At 41.7% G+C, this 27,478-nt stretch overlaps 1 protein-coding gene across 4 annotated transcripts in view; it reads left to right on the top strand.

Moving 5' to 3' along the window:
- Nucleotides 1-27,478, top strand: part of LOC139387220 (A-type potassium channel modulatory protein DPP6-like) — a 218,379-nt gene that overhangs the window by 152,904 nt on the left and 37,997 nt on the right. For 3 of the 4 annotated variants that reach the window (XR_011629140.1, XM_071133298.1, XM_071133299.1), the window contains exons 2-3: nucleotides 23,183-23,297; nucleotides 25,363-25,461. The exons of the other annotated variant lie outside the window; for it this stretch is intronic. Coding sequence is in view for 2 of the 3 variants with exons in the window: in XM_071133298.1 (XP_070989399.1) it covers nucleotides 23,183-23,297; nucleotides 25,363-25,461 (214 nt within the window). In the remaining variant the exon portion in view is untranslated. The remainder of the gene's footprint in view (nucleotides 1-23,182; nucleotides 23,298-25,362; nucleotides 25,462-27,478) is intronic. 4 annotated transcript variants of the gene reach the window in all.

The raw sequence follows: 27,478 nt of genomic DNA, 5'->3' as shown, positions 1-27,478 counted from the left end.
CAAACTGAGCAATCGTGGGAGGAGGGCCTTGGTCAGGGAGGTGACCAAGAACACGATGGTCACTCTGACAGAACTCCAGAGTTCCTCTGTGGAGATGGAAGAACCTTCCAGAGGGACAAACATCTCTGCAGCACTCCACCAATCAGGCCTTTGTGGTAGAGTGGCCAGACGGAAGCCACTCCTCAGTAAAAGGCACATGACAGCCCGCTTGGAGTTTTCCAAAAGTCACCTAAATGACTCTCAGACCATGAGAAACAAGATTATCTGGTCTGATGAATTCAAGATTGAACTCTTTGGCCTGAATGCTAAGCATCACGTCTGGAGGAAACCTGGCACCATCCCTACGGTGAAGCATGATGGTGACAGCAGCATCCTCTGGAGATGTTTTTCAGCGGCAAAGACTAGACAGGATTGAGGGAAAGATGAACGGATTAAAGTACAGAGAGATCCTTGATGAAAACCTGATCCAGAGTGCTCAGGACCTCAGACTGGGGCGAAGGTTCACCTTTCAACAGGACAACGACCCTAAGCACACAGCCAAGACAACGCAGCAGTGGCTTTGGGACAAGTCTCTGAATGTCCTTGAGTGGCCCAGCCAAAGCCTAGACTTGAACCCGATCTAACATCTCTGGAGAGAGCTGAAAATAGCTGTGCAGTGACACTTCCCATCCAACCTGACAGAGCTTGAGAGGATCTGAAGAGAAGAATGGGAGAAACTCCCCAAATACAGGTGTGCCAAGCTTGTAGCATCCTACCCAAGAAGACTCGAGGCTGTAATCGCTGCCAAAGGTGCTTCAACAAAGTACTAAGTAAAGTGTCTGAATACTTATGTAAATGTGATATTTCAGTTTTTAATTTGTAATAAATTAGAGAGAAAAAAATTGACAACCCTGTTTTTGTTTGTCATTATGGGGTATTGTGTGTAGATTGATGGGGGGGGGGGGAACAATTTAATCAATTATTAGACTAATCTTGTAACCTAACAAAATAATGATTTATAGTAAGGTGTCCTTTTTAGAACCTGATTATAATCCAGCTGCGCCCTTATGTTGCCCTAAAGTGGCTCAGAACCACTCCTCAGGTTTACTGTTCATTAATTGTACCCTCAAGTTCTGTCCCATACACTCCTAAGCTTTTGATTATCAACTTCCTGCCATATATCAATCTGTTTTGATGTTGGGAAGAATGCAGTCTTGTCTGACAGTTTTCACAGGGGCTTTCATTTGAAAAATAATAGTATATGAAGTTAGAGAGGTAAAGTTACCCCTGAAGATACAATGTAGCGCTGCTGCCTCCCCTTAAAGCTGGAGTCAGTAATGGTGAAACTGCCACGTCCGTTTGCGATATTTCAACAAAGAAATGACTTCCAACAATATTATTTGTTCCATTGAAATCATTGCATATCATTGCATGCGCAATAGAACAGCTGAATATGTCTTTTTAGACATTGTTGAATGCTCCTCCCGTTTCATAAACAAAACAAAAACAATAACAAATGTACTGGGCCAACCGTAGTACTGTTTCGTCTAATGTGGATTCCAGATGTAAGGTTCCCAGTACACTTTGAAGAGTCACTCATCTTTCTCTTCACAAAGGTCATTATTGTCATCTTAGATTTTCAATCACATTAAAATGTGTAGTAGATAGAAGATGTATTCATGTTTGGTCCCAAACAATTAAAGGTCTGCTCCAAAAATGATCCCTTAATTGATGTCTCTTGTTAAATCCACTTCAATCAGTGTGGCTGAAGGGTAGGAGACAGGTTAAAGAAAGATTTTTATTCCATGAGACAATTGAGACATGGATTGTGTATGCGTGCCATTCAGAGGGTGAATGGGCAAGACAATATTTAAGTGCCTTTGAACAGGGTATGTTAGTAGGTGTCACATGTACCGGTTTGTGTCCACAACTGCAGCTCTGCTGTTTTTTTTTCATGCTCAACAGTTTCCTGTGTGTATCAATAATAGTCCACCACCCAAAGGACATCCAGCCAGCATTGGAGTCAACATGGGCCATCATCTCTGTGGAACACTTTCAACACCTTTTAGAGTCCATGCCCTGACAAATTGAGTCTGTTCTGAGGGCAAAAGGGGTGGTGCAACTCAATATTAGGAAGATGTTCCTAATGTTTGGCGTAGTGTAGCCTAGTGTAGCTCCGAAGAAAAGCCCAAATGTCAGTCTTCTCCTTATTCTTTACAATTCACTGGCCCTGTCTGACTCTTTAGAGGATTTCAAATACCTTTTAGTCCAGTTGAAGTTCTTGAGACGACATTCTGGTGTTATCAGTGGTACTCAGTGGTGTTATCAGTGGTACTCAGTGATGTTATCAGTGGCACTCAGTGGTGTTACCAGTGGCACTCAGTGGTGTTACCATTGGCACTCAGTGGTGTTACCAGTGGCCTCACTTTTAAGCCGCAAGATTTCTCTTTCTAAAGCTTTACCTTTTATTATCTGATAAGACTATAATGTGTGTGCCCTCCAAAACGTGTTCATAGTTACCTCTTCTCAAGTACATCAAGGTGATGCCCTATAACATCTTTATCCCCAACACTCATTGAGAAGTGTGTTGCGTCCTACACATTTGCAAAGATGAATTACCCAGAGGATTAATTTATTGATCTTGATTATTATACATTCCATAGAGAGCATGGTAGATTCCTCTCTGTCTACATAGCAATAAGATTTTAGAAAGTTCATCCAGCAAATCAATACACTTTCAGTTATGCCCAAACAGCCAAGCTGTGTATCACATAGTTACCTCTGAGCAAACGTTGCCCCCCCCTTAACATGCATCTTTAACCTCACCCTAGAATGTAATTAAATCTCTAAGTTGTGGAAATCAGCATTTGTCCTACCTCATTTGAAAGGAGGCGATCCCACTCTATTGAATAACTATTGGCCCATATCTAAATAGTCTGTTCTGGCAAAGGTATTGAAGTCCCTAGTCAATAAGCAGCTTAAGGTCTACCTTCAGGAAAATAATATTGTGAGTGGTATGCAATCAGATTTCAGGTTTAGCCGCAGAACTGTCACAACAACTTTGAAGGTTTTGAATGATATTCACTCTGCTTTGGATAAGAAACTGCATTTTATATCTGTATTCATAGACTTGCCAAAGGCGTTTGACACTGTGGTCGGTACTGTCTTGGTGTAGAGATTGGAGTGTATTCAGATTACTGTTCATGCTCTAGAGTGGTTTGTGAACTACCTGTCATATTGAACCCTGTGTGTTAAGGCAGGTGGTTGTATGTCAGACATTGTAGAGTTCTGCTCGGGTGTGCCTCAAGGATACATTTTAGGTCCCCTTCTATTTATTCTCTATGGGAGACTATTGAGACAGATTATTTTCATGTAGATGACACTGCTCTCTATTCAGCTGGCAGCAGTTTGACTTCAACTTTTTGAAAATAATCAAACAGCTTTTAATGTTGTTTAATAGAATTTGTATGATTTAATCTTGTTCGGAATTCCTCTAAAACAAAATGCATGGTATTTTCCAATATTAAACACTCTGAAAACCATGTAATTACCTTGGAAGGACATTCAATAGAGAAAGTCAAAACATCCAAATATCTGTTTCAAATTCTACACTGAAGGCTCTTGACTCTATATCTTACAGCCCTTCGTTTTGTCACCAATCAGAGATGTCTAACTCTCCATTGTGATCTCTATAGTGCTCTCTGGTGGACATAACTAGCAACACGCAGGCTCAAGCACTGTTAGATTCTTATTTATAAGGCCATTTTAGGAAAACTGCCATTTTGTCTATCCTCTGTTCTAGCTCAAAACACATTCATGTTCAGATCTCAACCTTGTGTTGTGCTAACAGTCCCAGAAATGTTTACAGAGCACAGATAAAGGTCATTTCATTATTCAGCCCCCAGAATTCCCCCCAAGCCAACCCAAAACTCTAGAACCTGGTGTTCAAAGTTCAAGGGACAAATAGATTAACAGGTTGTTTTGGCATGTAGTTGTTTCTAATTGTCACCCAATGTTATTGGTTTGCATTGCCTTATGTAAGAAATCATGTTCAGTGGTGGAAAAAGTACCTTGATAGAAAATGACTCAAGTAAAAATGAAAGTCACCCAGTAAAATACTACTTGATTAAAAGTATTTGGTTTTAAATATAATTATCAAAAGTAAATCAAAGAGTAAATGTAATTGCTAAAATATACTTAAGTATCAAAGTAAAAATCAGTTCAAATTCCTTATATTAAGCAAACCAGAAGGCACCATTTTCTTGTTTTGTTTTTATTGACGGATCGCCAGGGTCACACGCCAACACTCAGACATAAAGTGTAGTGAGTCTGCCAGATCAGAGGCAGTAGGGATGAATAGGGATGTTCTTTTGATAGAATGCCTTGCAAAAGTGTTCATCCCCCTTGGCATTTTAACCTATTTTGTTGCATTACAACCTGTAATGTAAATGGATTTTTATTTGGATTTTATGTAATGGACATACACAAAATAGTCCAAATTGGTGAAGTGAAATGAAAAATAGAAAAAAAAGAAAAGTGGTGCGTGCATATGTATTCACCCCCTTTGCAATGAAGCCCCTAAATAAGATCTGGTGCAACCAATTACCTTCAGAGGTCACATATTTAGATTGCACACAGGTAGACATTATTTAACTAAGTGTCGCATGATCTCAGTATTTATACACCTGTTCTGAAAGGGCTCAGAGTCTGCAACACCGCTAAGCAAGGGGCATCACCAACAAGCGGTACCATGAAGACCAAGGAGCTCTCCAAACAGGTCAGGGACAAAGTTGTGGAGAAGTACAGATCAGGGTTGGGTTATAAAAAAATATAAAAAACTTTGAACATCCCACGGAGCACCATTAAATCCATTATTATAAAATGGAAAGAATATGGCACCACAACAAACCTGCCAAGAGAGGGCTGCCAACCAAAACTCACGGACCAGGCAAGGAGGGCATTAATCAGAGAGGCAACAAAGAGACCAAAGATAACTCTGAAGGAGCTGTAAAGCTCCATAGCGGAGATTGGAGTATCTGTCCATTGAACCACTTTAAGCGCCGTACACTCCACAGAGCTGTGCTTTATGAAAGAGTGACCAGAAAAAACCCATTGCTTAAAGAAAAAAATAAGCAAACACTTTTGGTGTTCGCCATTAGGCATGTGGGAGACTCCCCAAACATATGGAAGAAGGTACTCTGGCCAGATGAGACTAAAATGTAGCTTTTTGGCCATCAAGGAAAATGCTATGTCTGGCGCAAACCCAACACCTCTCATCACCCCGAGAACACCATCCCAAAGTGAAGCATGGTGGTGGCAGCATCATGCTGTGGGGATGTGTTTCATCGGCAGGGACTGGGAAACTGGTCAGAATTGAAGGAATGATGGATGGCCCTAAATACAGGGAAATTCTTGAGGGAAATCTGTTTCAGTCTTCCAGAGATTTGAGACTGAGACAGAGGTTCACCTTCCAGCAGGACAATGACCCAAAACATACTGCTAAAGCAACCCTCGAGTGGTTTAAGGGGAAACATTTAAATGTCTTGGAATGGTCTAGTCAAAGCTCAGACCTCGATCCAATTGAGAATCTGTGGTATGACTTAAAGATTGCTGTATACCAGCGAACCCATCCAACTTGTAGGAGCTGGAGCAGTTTTGCCTTGAAGAATGGGCAAAAATCCCAGTGGCTAGATATGCCAAGCTTATAGAGACATACCCCAAGAGACTTGCAGCTGTAATTGCTGCAAAGTATTGACTTTGGGAGGGTGAATAGTTATGCATGCTCAAGTTCTGTTTTTTTTGTTTTATTTCTTGGTCTTAAAAAATATTTAGTGTCTTGAAAGTGGTAGGCATGTTGTGATACAAATGATATCCCCCCCCCCCCCCCCCCCCACCCCCCCAACACAAAAATCTATTTTATTTCCAGGTTGTAAGGCAACAAAATAGGGGAAATGCCAAGGTGGGTGAATACTTTCGCAAGCCACTGTAAGTGCGTGAATTTGCCAACTTTCCTGTCCTGCTAACCACCCATACTTTTGGGTGTCAGGGAAAATGTATGGAGTAAAAAGTCAATTTAAAAAAATATTTTATTTTATTTTATTTCACCTTTATTTAACCAGGTAGGCCAGTTAAGAACAAGTTATCGTTTACAACTGCGACCTGGCCAAGATAGAACAAAGCAGTGAGACAACAACACAGAGTTACACATGGGATAAGCAAACGTACAGTCAGTAACACAATAGAAAAATCTATGTACAGTCTGTGCAAATGTAGTAAGATTAGGGAGGGTAAGGCAATAAATAGGTCATATTGGTGAAATAATGACATTTTAGCAATTAAACACTGGAGTGATAGATGTGCAGATGATGATGATGATACGCAATTAGAGATACTGGGGTTAAAAAGAGCAAAAAAATAAATTACAATATGGGGATGAGGTAGTTTGTTGTGCTATTTACAGACGGGCTGTGTACAGGTAAAGTGATCGGTAAGCTGCTCAGACAGCTGATGCTTAAAGTTAGAGAGGGAGATATAAGACTCCAGCTTCAGTGATTTTTGCAATTCGTTCCAGTCATTGGCAGCAGAGAACTGGAGGTAAAGGAGGTCAAAGGAGGGTGTGTTGGCTTTGGGGATGACCAGTGAAATAACCTGCTGGAGCGCGTGCTATGGGTGGGTGTAGCTATGGTGACCAGTGAGCTGAGATAAGGCGGGGCTTTACCTAGCAAAGACTTATAGATGACCCGCAGCCAGTGGGTTTGGTGACAAATATGAAGCGAGGCCCAGCCAACGAGAGCATACAGGTCGCAGTGGTGGGTAGTATATGGGGCTTTAGTGACAAAACGGATGGCACTGTGATAGACTGCATCCAATTTGCTGAATAGAGTGTTGGAGGCTATTTTGTAAATGACATCGCCGAAGTCAAGGATTGGTTGGATAGTCAGTTTTACAAGGGTATGTTTGGCAGCATGCGTGAAGATGGCTTTGTTGCGAAATAGGAAGCCGATCCTAAATTTCATTTTGGATTGGAAATGCTAAATGTGAGTCTGGAAGAGTTTACAGTCTAACCAGACACCTAGCTATTTGTAGTTGTCCACATATTCTGTCAGAACCGTCCAACGTAGTGATGCTAGGCAGGCGGGCGGGCGGCCAGGTGCGGGCAGCAATCGGTTGAATAGCATGCATTTAGTTTTACTAGCATTTAAGAGCAGTTGGAGGCCACGGAAGGAGAGTTGCATGGCATTGAAACTTGTTTGGAGGTGGCGGTTATGATATAGTTTAGGACCTTGAGTGTGGCTGAGGTGCACCCATGACCAGCTCAGAAACCAGATTGCAGAGTGGAGAAGGTACGGTGGGATTCGAAATGGTTGGTGATCTGTTTGTTAACTTGGCTTTCGAAGGCTGGAAAGGCAGGGCAGGATGGATATTGGTCTATAACAGTTTGGGTCTAGAGTGTCTCCCCCTTTGAAGATGTGGATGACCGCGGCAGCTTCCCAATCTATGGGAATCTCATACGATACGAAAGAGAGATTGAACAAGTTGGGCAAGTTGCTGCGGTGGGTGCAGAGCTGTTGGCCGGGGTAGGGGTAGCCAGGTGGAAAGCATGGCCAGCTGTAGAAAAATGGTTATTGAAATTCTCGATTATCGTAGATTTATCGGTGATGACAGTGTTTCCTAGCCTCAGCGCAGTAAGCAGCTGGGAAGAGGTGCTCTTATTCTCCATGGACTTTACGGTGTCCCAAAACTTTTTGGGATTAGTGCTGCAGGATGCAAATTTCTGTTTGCAAAAGCTAGGCTTAGCTTTCCTAACTGACTGTATATTAGTTCCTGATTTCCCTGAAAAGTTGCATATCGCGGGGGCAATTCGATGCTAATGCAGTATGCCACAGGATGTTTTTGTGCTGGTCAAGGGCAGTCAAGTCTGGAGTGAACCAAGGACTATATCTGTTCTTAGTTCTACATTTTTTGAATAGGGCATACATATTTAAGATGTTGAGGAAAGCACTTTGAAAGAACAACCAGGCATCCTCTACTGATGGGATCCTTCCAGGATACCCGGGCCATGTCAATTAGGAAGGCCTGCTCGCTATAGTGTTTTACGGAGCGTTTGACAGTGGTCATTACAGACGCGGGCCCATTACAGATGCAGGCAATGAGGCAGTGATCGCTGAGATCCTTGTTGAAATACAGAGGTGTATTTAGAGGGCAAGTTGGTCAGGATGATATCTATGAGGGTGCCCATGTTTACGGATTTAAGTTTGTACCTGGTAGGTTCCTTGATAATTTGTGTGAGATTGAGGGCATCTAGTTTAGATTGTAGGACGGCCGGGGTGCTAAGCATATCCCAGTTTAGGTCACCTAACAGTACGAACTCTGAAGATAGATGGGGGGCAATCAATTCACATATGGTGTCAAGGGCACAGCTGGGGGCTGAAGGGGGTCTATTTCAAGCGGCAGCAGTGAGAGACTTATTCCTGGATAGGTGGATTTTTAAAAGTAGAAGCTCAAACTTTTTGGGCACAGACCTGGATAGTATGCCAGAACTCTGCAGGCTATCTATGCAGTAGATTTCAACTTCTCCCCCTTTGGCAGTTCTATCTTGTCAGAAAATGTATTAGTTAGGGATGGAAATTCCAGGGTTTTTGGTGGTCTTCCTAAGCCAGGATTCAGAAATGGCTAGGACATCAGGGTTGGCAGAGTGTGCTATAGCAGTGAATAAAACAATTGTAGGGAGGAGGCTTCTGATGTTAACATGCATGAAACCAAGGCTTTTATGTTTACAGAAGTGTAGGTAGGTGTAAAGGTGTAAAGCTGAGGGCTACAGGACCTGGGTTAACCTCTACATCACCAGAGGAGGAGTAGGATAAGGGTACGGAGGAAGGCTATAAGAACTGGTCGTCTAGTGCGTTGGGAACAGAAAATTAAAGGAGCTGATTTCTGGGCATGGTAGTATAGGGTATTCAGGGCAAAATGTACAGACAAGGGTATGATAGGATGTGAATACAGTGGGGGTAAAATTCGGCATTGAGTGACGATGAGAGAGCTTGTATCTCTGGAGACACCAGTTAAGCCAGGTGAGGTCTAACCATGTGTGGGGTGTGTGACAAAAGGGCTATCTAAGGCATGTTGAGTTGGACTAGGGTCTCTACAGTGAAATAAAACAATAAAAATAACTAAAACAGCAGAAGACAAGGCATATTGACATTAGAGAGAGGCATGTGTAGCCGAGTGATCGTAGGGTCCAATGAGCAGCAATAGGTGAGTCAGGGAGCTGTTTGTTAGTCGCTACTATGCTAGCGAGTGGGAGGCACGGCATTCAGAAAGCTAGCGGGCCGGGGATAGCAGATGGGTCTACGGCGACATCTCAACGGAAAAGCCTGTTGGGAGATGGGCCTAGCTCGAGGCTAGGTCAAGGCTAACTGGTGCCTACAGAGGTGTTAGCCAGCAGTAGCTACTTGGTTGCAGCTAGCTAGCTGTGATGATCCGGTGTAATGGCCCAGAGCTTGCGGCAGGAATCCGGCGATGTGGTGGAGAAAAGCAGTCCGATGTGCTCTGGGTTGATATCGCGCTGTGCAGACTGAGGGTGAAGGTGAAGACCGCCAGCTGTGGCTAACAGTGACTACTAGCTAGTAGCTAGTTAGCTGGCTAGCTTCTGATGGAGGTTCCAGTTATAACGTCTAAAAATAGCAGATCCGTACCACATTGGGTGAGGCGGGTTGCAGGAAAGTATATTTAGATCGTAGGTGGAAAGTGAGATTAAAAATATACAGTATTTGAAAAAACAACAACATTCTTTTCTTTAGGAATGTAGTGAAGTAAAAATAGTCAAAAATATAAATAGTAAAGTAAAGTACAGATACCCTAAAAAAACTACTTAAGTAGCACTTCAAAGTATTTTTTATTAAGTACTTTACACAACTGAACGTGTTTTACTTCACACGTACCACACACATGCTTGCACGCACACACACAGACATCCACTGTTTGTTTGCTGTTGTATTTGTGCTGTTGCCAGTGTCTTCTATCTGTTGTTCGTCTTGTCTTTCATTGGGTTTTTTGGGGGGGTGTTCAGCCCCTGTCTCCACAGGAGGCCTTCATTGGTTAAATAAAGGTCAAAAAAGATTTAAATCATAATATAGATAATTGTATCAGGGGCTTTCTCTGGGGTGTTGAGTTCTGCAATTGGAAATTCATTCAAACAGTTGAATATACATAAACTTTCTCTTTCGTCTTGTCGCCTTGAGCGTTTCTGCTTCTTGAACTGCTCTGAAAATAATGCATTTCCGAAAAGACTCATGATTAAAACTATGTTTCTGTGTGTTCAGGAAGTGTTTTTCAGTTGTTCAGTTGTTGAGAAGTGACAAATAAGAGGTTGATGTTTGTGTTATAGTTATTGCAGTCAGTGCATGGTCCTTGGTGGCACAGCTGTGGACAGATAGAGATGAACTTTATTGCATTGAGGTTGGGTTCACTTTTCTGTCAATAACACATGCTGAAAGACCTCCTGCAGTCAGTCTTATAGACAGTACACAGTCTGTCCCTTTGTGCTCAATGTCAGATATCAATTTACTGATGGTAACTGAAGAGGAGGTAGGAAGGCACGCATGCAGGCACACACTGACACACACACGCACGCATGTACGTATGCGCACAGGCACGCACACACACACACACACACACACACACACAGGCACACACAAACACACACACTCACTCAAAAGAAGGAAGCGAAGGACTAATTTCTGTCTTTTTGTATTTGTTTTGTTTCTGATTACTTTTCTGTGTGGCATTGTCAGTGATGTCTACATGTATGAATTGTTAGTGATCTCACCATTTGTCCATGGCAAGGTATTTAAGGAGGTTACCACAGTGTTCACTGTAGCAAAACAGAACGTTCTCTAGGTGTAGCTCATGAGAGAACATGGATATGAAATAGAAAAAAAGAAGGGAAGCGCTGCTAGGGTAAACAATACTAGGTTTTTGTAGATAGAAGATGCGCTTTTGTGAAAGGGGTAAATTGGTCATCAAAAAGAATGGAGGACCAAGGCACTCTTCATGCGTCTTTGTACTCACTGACGAATGCCATGCAGCCGAAACGTATCAGAGTTATAACGTCTTGTTCCATTGAACATGCTATACAAATGAAGTGCCTTGGTCCTCCTTTCTTTCTGATAGAGAAAACAATAAATCACAGACAGGAGTAAAGGCTGAGGTATAAATAATTTAATCGATTTTGTCTGGATTCTAAAAGAGGACAACACAATGCACTTGTTTTATTCTTGTGTATTTCACCATTGTATTTCAACACAGTGAAAGGACACTTGTATGAGTCATTTCAGTGAACTCCGCTCAACTGATCAACACTAATAAGTTGTGAGGATTTCTGAATTTCTGGAGTTTAGGCTATGTGTACCTTCACTTTTTTGAAGTTATCAAACATGTTTTTCTTTGGCTGAGTACAGTACTCTATATTGTATGGAAAAGGTACACCTTGATTTGTAGGCCTACCCATCTTTCAACATAAATATTATACGCCCCAATCAGAATTGACCTCTTTATCATAATGTCCACAGCAGGTATTTGATTCAAAGAGCAGTTGGTGCCCATTGTCCTCAGACAATAGACTTAATTGGCCCTATTCAGACCTTGATTGACTGCAGGAGGACAGAAGCGTTCAAGTTTTTCCGAATGGAGCAGCGGACGGTGCCGGTGGCACACTGAATAGCCTCAGACAGATGCCCTAGCTTTCTCTCTGCATTGTTGGAAAAGGACCCGTAAGTAAGCATTTCACTGTTAGTCTACACCTGTGGTATACAAGCATGTGACCGATAACATTTGATTTGATATGTAAACTCAATGCCCTGCTGGGCTGGCATGCATTCTTAATCTCACTAGTTAACGCCCATGACTTATTGATGATGGCGTTTCAGCGGAGAAGTTTACCCCCACTCACAGGGAAGGGCTTGACCCCTCTCAGGCCATCGCTATGGCTATGTGATAGCTGAGTGATAGATCATGTGACAGGTGTCAGAAGACTACCAGACTAACCTGTCTGGAACTGCATGGTCACCTGTTCAAGTGTTTACGCCTGTGTTTCAGAACCATGACTTCAAGTCTCTCCACTCTCCAATCATTTTCTTCAACCCCATATGTATCTGTTCCCTATCCACCTGTCAGAGATACAGTACCCCCACTCTGCTTCTGCCCCTCTGACTTCCAAGACTCACCTGGTTCCTGTGGAACATCCATTTTACACTACACAGCAGAGAGGGGTAGAGATGGAGAGAGAGACTGAGAGACAGAGAGAGACATTTTGAGAAGTAAAGCCACTCATGTAGAGGTGCAGGGACTAGGTGGATGGCTAACTTTTACAGTCCACACCTGAAAATAGAATGCATAAAACGACAAATGGAAAGACAGAATTGGTTATTTTCTCTTGGTGGTTTCCTACTCTTTTTGTTTAGTCATTTGGGGGAGAGCTAGAGGGAGAGAACTAGAGAGAGAGGGAGAGATGCACTACAGGGGCTTTGTGTTTGTCTGATGAGAACAGCGGAGGTGAAAATGGCTCTGGGCCTCATTTACTTATGGAGCCTCTTATTGTTATCAAACTCGGTGCATGCTGGCTTGATTTTCACACAGGCTAACACACGAGGACAGCTGAATTCATGATACTTCCCTTCCCATGCCCAAGTAAGCGCTCTCAAGAGTTCTGCACTTCGTCTTGTGTTCAGATAAAGTATTCTTGACTCTTTGTGGGCTCATGACCCCTTTTGGTGAGGGTGGATGAGTCTACCTTCTGGAGAAAAGCCAAAGTTGGAGTTTGTACAGATGTTTGTACAGATGTTTGTGCAGATGTTTGTGCAGATGTTTGTGCAGATGTTTGTGCAGATGTCTGTGTAATGTAGAGCTGGAGCAAACAGATCTTAATCTGATCACTCTTGTGTTGCTGAGAATGTTCCTGTAGAGCAGGAAATGCAAACGTTTAGTGTGTTTGAGTTTTAAAAAGGCTTCTAAAGTTTTTAATTTCCACTTTAATTTCGACATTTGCCCTAATGAAAAATGTATCAACCTCTACAAAAATGTCAATTAATTATAATCTACATAATAATTCAAATGTCCTGTTGCTGCAGTATTATATTCCTGTTGTAGCAAACTGGCTCAAATTTAAGATCCTACATCAGTATGGCTTGTTTGTTGGCAGATAGGACAAAAATAACATCTGAGTTTTGTCTGCCTCTATTATTCCGTGGGGAGGGTTGTTGGTTGGTACATCATTTAAAAAAAACTTCAGTAGAGTATTTTCAGTTTTTGTTAGCTCAGAATTATTCTCTTTGTTGAGATGGTAAACAACAATAGAAGAGTATTGTACAAACTAGTTTAGTGAATTTATGTTGATTAGAGTGCATGTTTATGAATGGCAAAGTGCTTGTGGTTCTGTGTGGTACTGTGTGTCTCGGTTGGTTGAGCATAGGGCTCGCAAAGCCAAGGATTGTGGCTTTGATTAATGCTGGGGCTTCCCATATGAAAAATGTATGCACAATTGACTGTAAGTCACTTTGGATAAAAGTGACTGCTAAATGGCATATATTATTCATTTATGTTTTTCCATCCAATTTGACTCTTTCAGTGCATGAAGGAGTATGAACACAAATCATTTGGTCCTTTATATTCAGTACAGGTACTGTGTGTCTGCAGGCTACAAACACAAACAACCTGGTATGTTTTATGTGGAGGCAATGGGCCTAAATTCACCTATTGTCACAGCAGCGTTTGTTCTATTGTTGCTAGAGGATGAGATATGGAGGGGACTGACAGTAGCTAGCAGTAACCAGGTGGGTGGTTCAGATAACACCAGCAGCTGGCAGGTGTTGGTGAAACGATGAACTAAGGAACTTTTGGCCGACACACAAGTTGCTACAGGAACTGAGAAACACACAAACAAACAAAAGAGATATAAATAGTCTCTGTTCTAAGATGATGTAGTGTTGGCAACTTGTATAAAGATAACTGTGTATTTTGATTAGGAAGTAAGGTGTAGGGATGTTTCTGAAATACTTGCAATTTTGTTTACTTCTCAAAGGCTCATACAGGCCTGCCCCAAACCCATGTTGAACAGCCCTACTGTGAGTATCCCGCCCCATACCCATGTTGAACAGCCCTACTGTGAGCATCCCGCCCCAAACCCATGTTGAACAGCCCTACTGTGAGCATCCCGCCCCAAACCCATGTTGAACAGCCCTACTGTGAGCATCCCGCCCCAAACCCATGTTGAACAGCCCTACTGTGAGCATCCCGCCCCAAACCCATGTTGAACAGCCCTACTGTGAGCATCCCGCCCCAAACCCATGTTGAACAGCCCTACTGTGAGCATCCCGCCCCAAACCCATGTTGAACAGCCCTACTGTGAGCATGTTGATAACATAAAGCGAAGGAATAGACTGGAAAGGAGGAGAAGACTCCCCAGCTAGCACATAACATTCTGAGAACCAAATGTTTCTTAGAGCTTGGTGAGAGTGTGGTTGTCCTATGGTTATTTTGCATATAACCTTCTGGGAATGATGCAGGATAGTTGCTTGGCTTTGGATCATTCTCAGCACATTTAAGGAACTTGACAAAAAAAAACATTATTTTCTTGGTACCTATTTCATTGCTTTATCAGAACGTTTCCTAAAAGTTCAAACATGGTTACATTTCATTTTTATTTTGGTATTGTTTTTTAGGATCGTTCTCCAACTGGTTTAACAATGGGAATGTTCTCAAATATTTCAGAGAATGTTGACAAACAACATTCTTCTGTGGGAAGAACTTCAGCATAATGTTTCCTCATGGTTCTATTTAAATTCATGTTTTCAAATTGTCCCAAGAATATTAAGAAACAATGTTCTTCTGTGGAAATTTCAGTACTTCAGCATAACGTGTTTTCAAAATGTTTACGAGAGCGTTAAGATAACTTTTGTAACGTTCAGAGAAGGTTATTTAAAAACATTAATGGTGAACTGAAGATGGCAGTGCTGAATGCCTTGTGAAGAAAACGTAGGATACGATGTCCCCAAAACCAACTAAATAGTAGCACATTATGCCAACGCTGATCAGCTCACTCCTGGGCAATAATATCCAAGCTGGATAACAACTCAAAACAACAAGGCTAGAGAAGTTTATTGACAAATACTACCAATGCAGTCAACGCCAAAACATGTCGGAGAGTAGCCAACCACGGAAAACATTGAGAACCAGACACAGATGACCTATGCTTTTCACAACCAGCGTGGAAATCGATCGACTAAAATCAGTAAATGACTAATTGAGCGTAGGCCTACTTGAACTAGTCAACACAGCTGTCATTGAAAATAACAATTTGTTCTTAACTGACTCGCCTAGTTAAATAAAGGTAAAATAAAAATATACCAAATACACACAAATCTAAGTAGGAATTAATTAAGACTATATAAACGCAGCAAAAAAAGAAACGTCCCTTTTTCAGGACCCTGTCTTTCAAAGATAATTGGTAAAAATCTAAATAACTTCACAGATCTTCATTGTAAAGGGTTTAAACATTGTAAAGGGCTTAAACAATTAAGGTCTCAGTTATGAAAACTTAGGACACCAAAGAGGCCTTTCAACTGACTCTGAAAAACACCAAATGAAAGATGCCCAGGGTCCCTGCTCATCTGCGGGAACGTGCCTTAGACATGCTGCAAGGAGGCATGAGGACTGCAGATGTGGCCAGATGTTGCAATGTACATACTGTGAGACGCCGAAGACAGCGCTACAGGGAGACAGGATGGACAGCCGATCGTCCTTGCAGTGGCGGGACAGGTACAGGATGGCAACAACAACTGCCCGAGTTACACCAGGAACGCACAATAATTCCATCAGTGCTCAGACTCTCCACAAGAGGCTGAGAGAGGCAGGTCCTCACCAGACATCACCAGACACCAGACATCACTGGCAACAACGTCGCCTATGGGCACAAACCCACCGTCGCTGGACCAGACAGGACTGCCAAAAGGTGCTCTTCACTGACAAGTTGCGGTTTTGTCTCACCAAGGGTGATACTCTGGAGCGGGATCGATTTGGAGGTAGAGGGTTCGCCATGGTCTGGGGCGGTGTGTCAAAGCATCATTGGACTGAGCTTGTTGTCATTGCAGGCAATCTCAACGCTGTGCGTTACAGGGAAGATATCTTCCTCCCTCATGTGGTACCCTTCCTGCAGGCTCATCCTGACATGTCCCTCCAGCATGACAAAGCCACTAGCCATACTGCTCGTTCTGTGCATGATTTCCTGCAAGACAGGAATGTCAGTGTTCTGCCATGGCCAGCGAAGAGCCCGGATCTCAATCCCATTGAGCACATCTGGGACCTGTTGGATCGAAGGGTGAGGGCTAGGGCCATTCCCCCCCAGAAATGTCCGGGAACTTGCAGGTGCCTTGGTGGAAGAGTGGGGTAACATCTCACAGCAAGAACTGGCAAATCTGGTGCAGTCCATGAGGAGGCGATGCACTGTCTTACTTAATGCAGCTGGTGGCCACAACAGATACTGACTGTTACTTTTGATTTTGACCCCTCGCTTTGTTCAGGGACACACTATTCCATTTCTGTTAGTCACATGTCTGTGGATCTTGTTCAGTTTGTCTCCGTTGTTGAATCTTGTTATGTTCATACACATATTTACACGTTAAGTTTGCTGTAAGTAAACGCAGTTGACAGTGAGAGGACGTTTACATATGGACAAGTGATGTCAGAGCGGAACTGAATAAGATACATTAGAATAGTATAGAAAACAGTATATACACATGAGATGAGTAATGCCAGATATGTAAACATTTTTAAAGTGACTAGTGTTCCATTCCTTAAAGTGGCCAGGGATTCCTAGTCTATGCCTATAGGCAGCAGCCTATAATGTGCTAGTGATGGCTGTTTAACAGTCTGATGGCCTTGAGATAGAAGCTGTAGTTTGGCCCCGGTAATGCGTTGGGCAGACCGCACCATCCTCTGGAGAGCCTTGCTGTTGCAGGCGGTGCAGTTGCCATACCAGGTGGTGATACAACCCGACAGGATGCTTTCAATTGTGCATCAGTAAAACATTGTGACAGTTTTAAGTGACAAGTCAAATTTGACTGCACAGAGGTACCTGGGAAGAAGGGTCAATGGGGGACGTGTGTGTGTGTGTGTGTGTGTGTGTGTGTGTGTGTGTGTGTGTGTGTGTGTGTGTGTGTGTGTGTGTGTGTGTGAGGGGTAGAGGTGTTTGTGGGGGTAGGGTGTGTGCGTGTATGCATCCCACATCCGTTGCTACGGGGTACTGATGTTAGGGATAGTATACAGTGGTTTCTCAATTTAAAGTTTTGAGCTCATGCTGCAGCAGTTTGTTGTAGATGGTGGTAAATTACGCCATTCTTTCATTGTGCAACACTGTCACAAGTGGGAGTTAGAATGCTGATCTATCAGTAGTCTAAACTGTGGTACAAATTGGGAGATTTTTCACACCTATTAGACTATCCTTTTGTAAATAAATTAAGATGTGAATGTTTCAGTCCGAGAGTCTCTCTCCTCTGGCACTAGAGTCCTGCATCAGGCAACAACAAAAAAAATTCTGGTGGGTGGTCCCGTAGTTGAGAGAGCTTGGGTAAATAGAATGTGCAATTACACTTGACATGTGGACTGACAATTTTCGAAAATTTGGATACTTGTGCCTTGAAGCCCATTACATAAACGAAGAGTGGGTGTTATCCACCATGGAGTGGGACAGTGCAGCTCAAAACTGCAGATAACATACAGTAAGACTAGTTATTGTGAAAGAATACTTGTGGATCTTGTTGATTTCCTCTATCGCTTCAAGAGGCCTACTATCCGCCTGGTAATTGTGTGGCGTCACCTACAGATGGATTTGTGGTTTCAGAGAGAAGCCAGCTGCAACCCTGTTACCAGGCACGGTGAGCTTTTGGTTTCTCTCCCTCTAAAAACAGAAAGAAAGAATTCTAAATAGCAAACTGGCTTGATTGCCCCTCTATATAAAGTGAATTTCTGAAACACAGAGTCCTTATTTGCTGATGTGAAGAAGAAACTGAATGAAAGAGTCCGGCGAGGATAGGAAGCGGAAAAAGGTTGACCATGTTTTCAAGACCTGAGCTACTTAATTAATTTATTTTATTTATGAAATGTTTTAGTTTATTTAGGCACTTTAATATATTAGTTAGGCTTAGCCTATTTAGTAGGCTATCATATAGCATAAAACTATATTTGTCAGCATAAAGCTGAGTGATTCACTCATTCATGGCTTTGGATCAAAATAAATAAGTACCAACTTTCTTTCTGATTGTCTTTAACAGGTTGAAAATGTCTTTAATAATCTGCTCGTGTGTGTGTGTGTGTGTGTGTTCAATTATTTGTGACATTGTGGTTACAATGAACAATGGAAACAAAATAAATAAAATAATTCCTACTCATAATGAATAATCACATGGTTGTTGCAAGCTTTCATTTTTCCTTTTTTAATTTTTTTGTAAGATTATTTTGTATTTTTTTATACAGACATACACATACAAACGGCAACTACATCACACCTGCCCAGACCCACATCTCACTCTCCACCACATTACCTTTACATTTTAGTCATTTAGCAGACTCTCTTATCCACAGCGACTTACAGTAGTGACTGCATATATTGTCATACTGGTACCCTGTGGGAATCAAACCCATAACCCTGCCACTCCAAGCGCCATGCTCGACCAACTGAGTTACGCGGGCCACAAGGCCTCAAACTGCACCATTTTGTTTCTCTCCATACAGCCTTATTCTAAAATAGACTGAATCGTTTCCCCCTCATCTACACACAATACCCAATAATGACAAAGAAAAAACTGTTTTTTAGACATTTTTGCAAATGTATAAAACATTTCAAACTGAAATATCACTTTTACATAAGTATTCAGACCCTTTACTCAGTACTTTATTGAAGCTTGGCACACCTACAGTATATTTGGCGAGTTTCTCCCATTCTTCTCTGCAGATCCTCTCAAGCTCTGTCAGATTGAATGGGGAGCATCGCTGCATAGCTATTTTCAGGTCTCTCCAGAACTTGTCCCAAAGCCACTCCTGCGCTGTCTTGGCTGTGTGCTTAGGGTTGTTGTCCTGTTGGAAGGTGAACCTTCGCCCTGAGGTCCTGAGTACTCAGGAGATGGTTTTCATCAAGGATGTCTCTCTACTTTGCTCTGTTCATATTTCCCTCGATCTAGTTTCCCAGTCCTTGCCGCTGAAAAACATCCCCACAGCATGATGCTGTCACCACCATGCTTCACTGTAGGGATGGTATTGGCCAGGTGATGAGCGGTGCCTGGTTTCCTCCAGACGTGACACTTGGCATTCAGGCCAAAGAGTTCAATCTTGCTTTCATCAGACCAGATAATCTTGTTTCTCATGGTCTGAGTGTCCTTTAGGTGCCTTTTGGCAAACTCCAAGCGGGCTGCTATGTGCCTTTTACTGAAGAGTAGCTTCTGTCACTCTACCATAATGCCCTGATTGGTGGAGAGCTGCAGAGATGGTTGTCCTTCTGGAAGGTTCTCCCATCTACACAGAGGAACTTGGGAGCTCTGTCAGAATGACCACCGTGTTCTTGGTCATCTCCCTGACCAAGGCCCTTCTCCCCCGATTGCTCAGTTTGGCCGGGTGGCCAGCTCTAGGAAGAGTCTTGGTGGTTTCAAACTTCTTCCATTTAAGAATAATGGAGGCCACTGTGTTCTTGGGGACCTTCAATGCCGCAGACATTCTTTGGTACCCTTCTCCAGATCTGTGCCTCGACACAATCCTGTCTCAGAGCTCTACGGACAATTCCTTCAACATCATGGCTTGGTTTTTGATCTGACATGCACTGTCAGCTGTGGGACCTTATATGTGACCGACCCGCTCGATTCAGTCATATGTAGCAACATTTGAAATTGTGTTCTTTACATTGGATTAAAGTAGAGGCTCAAAACTAGAAAATGGTATATCATACACTACAGTTGAGGAACAATGGGAAAGTAATTCTGCTTTGAAAGTTGACAAACTTGTAACCTCACTTTTGAGAAAATGGCCTTTGAATGTTTTGGTACACCTATTGGAGAGCTCTTCTTAAAGAGCCTATCCCTCTTAAAACCTCTTCGGGATAGGGGGCAGTATTTTCATGTCCGGATGAAATGTGTGCCCAAAGTAAACTAGGATAGAAGCTAGGATATGAAGCTAGGAAGGTAGGATATGCATATAATTAGTCGATTTGGATAGAAAACACTCAAGTTTTGTGGAGGTTGTGGACAGGTGTCTTTTATACTGATAACAAGTTCAAACAGGTGCCATTAATACAGGTAACGAGTGGAGGACAGAGGAGCATCTTAAAGATTAAGTTACAGGTCTGTGAGAGCCAGAAATCTTGCTTGTTTGTAGGTTACCAAATACTTATTTTCCACCATAATTTGCAAATAAATTCATTAAAAATCCTACAATATGATTTTCTGGATTTTTTTCCCTCACTTTGTCTATCATAGGTACACTTTAACTATGATGAAAATTACAGGCCTCTCTCATCTTTTTAAGTGGGAGAACTTGCACAATTGGTGACTGACTAAATACTTTTTTGCCCCACTGTATAAGGGGGATACAAACACCCCATCTCTATAAATTTTGCTTCAAAGAGACCGAGTCATTAGTAGCTTGTTTTTGGTCACAGGTTCAGGAATGGATAAAAAAAATCACATTTACCCAAAACTAGTTAATCGATCAATTATATAATAATGCTCTTAGTAAAAATTGTCATCTTTATTTATAATCTGTAGAAAGTATCAGAAAAGAAAGGTTCAGCACATTTTAAAAATATATGGCAAGTAGAAATACAAACTGGATGGTTTTCAGAGATGGATGGGTAGGTGAAGGGTGAACCTAAAAAAAGATAACTAATGTAAAATGTATATAGTATGTATAAGCTGGAAGTAGAAGTCTAAGTATTGTTGTCCATTAGTTTACTCCAATTAGGGTAGAATGGTTAGGGGAAAGTAATAAAGAAGAAAAAAAAACATACATTCCGTTCTCAGAACATTAAGAAAAATGTTCATTAAAACTTCAACATTCTGAGAATGTTCTAAGATTGTTATTTACAAACATATACATTCCGTTCTCAGCATCAACAAAACTCTCTCTATCCGCTGTCCTGTTAAGTGTGTTCAGGTGAGTTGGCCGCGCACACTAATTCGCTTCACCTGATCTTAATGAGTGCTTGTTTTCTCTGAAATTTGGTCTTTCAATAGACTAAAATGGTTTATTCCTTGTGGAGGTCAGAGGGCAGCAGACAGTGATTCCCCGATGAACCCACAGTGTTGGGGTTTTTCCATTAGGAGGTGATAACACAGGAATATTCATTTCCTCTATCTCAGACCCTTATCTCATTATCAGTTTAATATGAGGGAGATGCCTCTATTGCAATAATATATGCACCTGCTGGTGTTGACACACACACACGCATGAGTCACCACGCACCACCACCACCACGTACTACGCACCACTGCCACGCACCACGGCCTCAACAGAAAGATATAGAGCAACACTGATCCATATTATTATTGTTGATTACCTTGTTGCCAATTAAGCCTGATCTCTATGTGCCCACAGTGACATGCTGTGCTCCAGCCACTGCTCAGAGCTCAGTGGAGGGGAGAGGGACATAGACCCTAATGAGGAGACACCATACAGAGATATTTGCATTAATCAGTTTAGCCTACTTCCAGACCTCTTAAGTGCTTTAGCCAACTCAGTTGTCATGCCTCTGGAAGTAGTCTAGACTGGAACCAGGCTAGAATCAGCCTGGGATACCAACAGATAGAGCAAAGTCTTAACCCTGATTCACCTATAGGACACTCATCCCTCTACACTCTGAACTGAGATGGTGTGCAGTGAATTATCTGCCTCAGTTTACATTCGATTGTCAGTCTTATCGGGTAACCAATACAGCCACTGCACCTCCATAGGGATATAGTTAGGTTTTGTATGTCATGTGCAATTGATTGTATGTGTGTATAGTATTAGGGTTGATAGACTGTCTATCATTTGTTTGTCTCTGAGGAAAGGACAGGAGAGGCTCATCATTTCTCTCTCTCGTTCTGCATGGAGCAAGAGCACATAGTACATACGCCACTCAACCCAGGCAAAGAGGCTGCAAAGTGACTCATCCTGAGCACTAGGACCATGGGGTACTGTAATACAATACTAGAGGAGGTAGAATGACTGTAGAAGCTGCAGGATGGTGATCTGTCCTACAGAAAGAGTGGGAAGGGAAGGGAACGGTGTAAAGGTGTGAAAGACTCTGGGGATATGCTCAGGTGTTCTGGATCTCCCAACGCAGCACATTTTAACATAAGGAACTGTCTTCAGCGTATTCCTGGTTTTTCCTGTCAATTCCCCCATCAGAGCTTATTCTGTCACTTAGATTCCCTCTAGGTTCTTTCAACAGCTGTGTGGCTGGGAGCCTATCACAGGAGTGTTGCAGTAGTAGCACAAACGCAGTCAGTGAGTACATTTACATGCACAGTAATAATTTGACATTAAACTAATTATGGCAGTAGGCAGATTATGCAATAGTCATGTAAACACCTTACTCTGCTTACCTTAATCGGTGTAAGGTCAACATCGAAGTAAACATACGCAGATTAAAACAACTTGTTTTCTGAGCAATCTTTAGAATTATTAGGACATGTAAACACCTTAATCGTATATGATCTGCGCATGTGCAAGCACCAGCCGAGCGAGCCTCCCTCTTTATCGTGAGTGAAGTGAGTTCGGAACGACTGAATGGATGCGTCTTAGAAGTAGTTTTCACATACAAACTTTATACAAATTAAAAATCAAATATGCTTCCCAAAAATAATATGTTCGCTGTGGTAGAACATTTATTTTGATTGGCAATGTTCTGTATTTAGTGCCATCAGGTAGCCTGATTTCAGATGTGTATCCATGTAAACGGGTCTGTATTTAGTGCCATCGGGTAGCCTGATTTCAGATGTGTCCATGTAAATGGGATTATTAGGGTAATCGTTATTCTTGCAAAGCATGTCAACGTTTTAATAGAACTATGTTAATCTGATTATCCACAATAATCACTGTATTGTGTGTATGTAACCGTACTCATCGCCTCCCCTTCATTCTCCCCATTGACCTCTATTAACTTTTGTGTGTGTTTGTGTTGCAGGACCTGGTGGGCAGTGCCCCTCCACAGAGGAACTGGAAGGGGATAGTCATCGCCCTGCTGGTCATCTGCATCATCTTGTCTCTGATCGTCACCTCTGTCATCCTGCTCACCCCAAGTATGTAACACACAATGCTGCATCACACTACATTACACTTATTACATTACACTTATTAACACCTATTACACTGCATAGCAGAAAATGCTCATTTGTGGTGTAGACAAGGTTAAAAAAAGGCTTCTAAAGTTTGTAATTTCCACTTTAAAATATCTGACTTGATTTGCCCTAACTAAAGATGTATCAATCCCTACAAATATTTCCATTCATTATAATCCACATAATAATTCACATTTCCTGTTGCTGCTGGATTATTGTTCTGCTGTGAGAAACTGGTCAAATTAAGATCCTACAGTACATAAGTACCTGAGTCAGGCCACCAAAAGAAAACTTCTAGTTAGAGATTGCAATTGGCCTTGCTAGCAGACAGCCCAGTAGGTAATTTAATTTCCTAAACCCATTCATTCAAAGACAGACAGGAGTAGAGATGTTGAGATGTGTCAGCTTGGAGATTGCATATTGGTTTTTCAGAAGGACGAAGTGAGGTCATCCTCTCACTAGGTAATGGGGCTTTAATGTAAAATGTCATTCAGTCTTGTTTAATGAAGATTATTATGCAGTAATAGCTCTAGTCATTTTTACAATTGCCAGTGCATCAGAGGTGCTGTTTGCCTCATGTTGGGAATCCCTCTCAATGGTCTTTTACCAACAGATGAAGATCATTTGCAAATTCAGAGACTTGCAAAGGTACTGTATATATGTAGTTACATTTTTAAATGTGTTATTTTTAGTTCTCTCAATTCTCTGCAAAAGCTACTTACTGGCACTGACACATACATACATCACATACATCCCTTCTAGAATCTCTTACTGATGGTACTCTACACACATACATCACATACATCCCTTCTAGAATCTCTTACTGATGGTACTCTACATACATACATCACATACATCCCTTCTAGAATCTCTTACTGATGGTACTCTATACACATACATCACATACATCCCTTCTAGAATCTCTTACTGATGGTACTCTACACACATACATCACATACATCCCTTCTAGAATCTCTTACTGATGGTACTCTACACACATACATCACATACATCCCTTCTAGAATCTCTTACTGATGGTACTCTACACACATACATCACATACATCCCTTCTAGAATCTCTTACTGATGGTACTCTACACACATACATCACATACATCCCTTCTAGAATCTCTTACTGATGGTACTCTACACACATACATCACATACATCCCTTCTAGAATCTCTTACTGATGGTACTCTACATACATACATCACATACATCCCTTCTAGAATCTCTTACTGATGGTACTCTACACACATACATCACATACATCCCTTCTAGAATCTCTTACTGATGGTACTCTACATACATACATCACATACATCCCTTCTAGAATCTCTTACTGATGGTACTCTACACACATACATCACATACATCCCTTCTAGAATCTCTTACTGATGGTACTCTAATGTCTTTTCCTGAATAAACTGACAGGTGAATGTAGAAGATAAATATGTAAAGCTCCCATATGGGGTTGAAGGGGCATATACACACACACACACACACACACACACACACACACACACACACACACACACACACACACACACACACACACACACACACACACAGTCTCTCTATGTAACTCAACCCTCTAGCGCTGCTGTCTACCTTGACCGGTCTCAGCTGTTTACCCTGTGCAGCTAGAGGGAGTTACGGCTGCCTGGAAAAACTGGCCATGCTGTTGTGAGTTGATGCTGGCGGATCAATGGAGTGTCTCAAGTGTCTCTTTCTTCTTTGTAACATTTCCTTAATCACTGTGCCTGTGATATGGGAATTACAGTCCTACTATCTCCAGAGACAGAGACAGTGCATAATAGTCAGACTCTGACAGATGTCTCCTACCCTATTTTTATGACTCCCTGCAACTTTTTGCAGGAAAAGTGACCGTCACCAGGTAACAAAGGTGGCCAGGTCCCTTTTTTTATGTGAAAGAGAATTGAAACATAACAGTATCATATTCTTGTACCTGATTAATTCTATGACTTCTTCCACTTTTGTTTTGTTGATATATTCCACTGGCAGTTGCAGATGATAGCCTTGCCCTCAAGAAGAAAGTCACCATTGAGGACGTCTTCGGAGGAGATCTTCACGTGCACGACCCCGACGCTACATGGCTCAGTGGTGAGTTGTTATAGTTACGCCCTGCCCTTTCATCTGCCAATAGAAACTGAAGCTAACACAGCACCCACCAACCAGGAACTGTTACGTATCAGTTGACATTATTAGAGCACCACATTTACATATTGTAGACGGCGGTCGCTAAGGCAATGACTCTATCTCCGTATGCATTCCAAGCCGTATTACTTTTCCCATTAGACAGCCATTACTATCAAACAAGAGGACCACACATAAAACATATTGAAACCTAACTAGCACTTCAATTGCCTATTGAATTTAAACATAATCATAGAAACCCAAATCCTGATTTAAAGGCATAATAGATCACTCAGCCAATGTGTTTACTGTGAATGCTTATTATCAAGCCCTCAAGGATTACATGGTTATAGTCTCATGGTTATTCCAACACAACAGAGACAGACAGCCCACAGAACTAAGTAAGCGTTATACAGAGAGATAGAGCCATGCCATCCAGTGAAACCTTGAAATGTGCCTGTTTATGCCGTTATGCACCATACAGTATTGTAGCTATAATGTATGCAGAGCATGTACAGGACAGGCCCAAATTAAACAGATGTAGGGCTGGTCTGATATGACCTTTTTTAACCTTGACAACGTAATGTGGAAAGCAAGCTGCAGAACACATGAAGGTTGGACCAAGCTACTGCTCGCCCTCTAGTGTTAGAGACTCAAACTACTTTGTTTTTTCATTGACTCTCCATTAAGCACAAAAGTAGTGCCAGAATTTATTTTATTTCCACATACTTTTACATACTGATTTATATACAACTTTATCCACTGTATGCAGCAGTAACATAGCTTATCTTCTTCTCCAGAAAGTAACCTTTTCACAATATAATATAATTACTCACTCAGTCTGGATATCTCGGAAGAGAATTTAAACTGAATTGAAAATTCAAATCTTGGCAGAATATTTTGGCCCAGTCGGCCCTGCCATGACTTTGGCAACATGCTGATGTCCAGTGTTTTGTGTAAAAGACAGTCAAAGGACAATGCAGGGAAATGGTGTCTGCAGAGAAGTTAAACAGCAGGCTAAAGGGCTTTTCCCTCATCAAATGGACCATGATAATTAACCTCACCAGCAGAAATACACACACACACACAAACTTCAAAGTGTGTATTTTTCTAAAGCAACATTGGAATGTTCTCTATCATTCTTCTCCGATAAAATCTTAGTGATTCATTGTCTGACATTCCTCCGTGTCAAAGTTAAGTTAATGCAATCAGCTCAACATTTGGTTCTGATGAGCAGTGATAATGCGTAGGATCGTGCAACCTTGTACTTCAGTAGTCCTCATCAATATGTGGTGCGTTGGTTTCATTCAGAGTGATGCATAATTGATTCAGCGTTTCTCTTTGACCACCGCTTGTCACCGGTCTCTTTGAACCTCTCCTTTGAGCAGGGCTTAAGACCAACTTTTTTAATCACCGTCCCAGAATTGTCCCGAAGTGCAATTTCAACCGTTCCAAACTGAAGATGAACCATCCTAAATGCTAAAATACTTTGTTTATTTTTTATATGTTTTGATATGCCAACATAGGTTTACTGTAGGACCTACAGTTGAAGTCAGACGTTTACATACACTTAGGTTGGAGTCATTAAAACTTGTTTTTCTACCGCTACACAATTTTCTTATTAACAAACTATAGTTTTGGGAAGTTGGTTAGGACATCTACTTTGTGCATGACACAATACATTTTTCCAACAATTGTTTACAGACAGATTATTTCACTTATAATTCACTGTATCACAATTCCAGTGAGTCAGAAGTTTAAATACACTAAGTTGACTGTGCCTTTAAACAGCTTGGAAAATTCCAGAAAATTGTCATGGCTTTCGAAGTTTCTGATAGGCTAGTTGACATAATTCGAGGCAATTGAAGGTGTACCTGTGGATGTATTTCAAGGCCTACCTTCAAACTCAGTTCCTCTTTGCTTGACATCATGGGAAAATCAAAGGAAATCAGCCAAGACCTTAGAAAAAAATTGCAGGCCTCCT

This window comes from Oncorhynchus clarkii, chromosome 28, assembly GCF_045791955.1.
Source record: "Oncorhynchus clarkii lewisi isolate Uvic-CL-2024 chromosome 28, UVic_Ocla_1.0, whole genome shotgun sequence".
NCBI lineage: Eukaryota > Metazoa > Chordata > Actinopteri > Salmoniformes > Salmonidae > Oncorhynchus > Oncorhynchus clarkii.
Note: the sequence above shows the minus strand (reverse complement) of the source record. Positions and strands in the feature narration are given on the sequence as shown.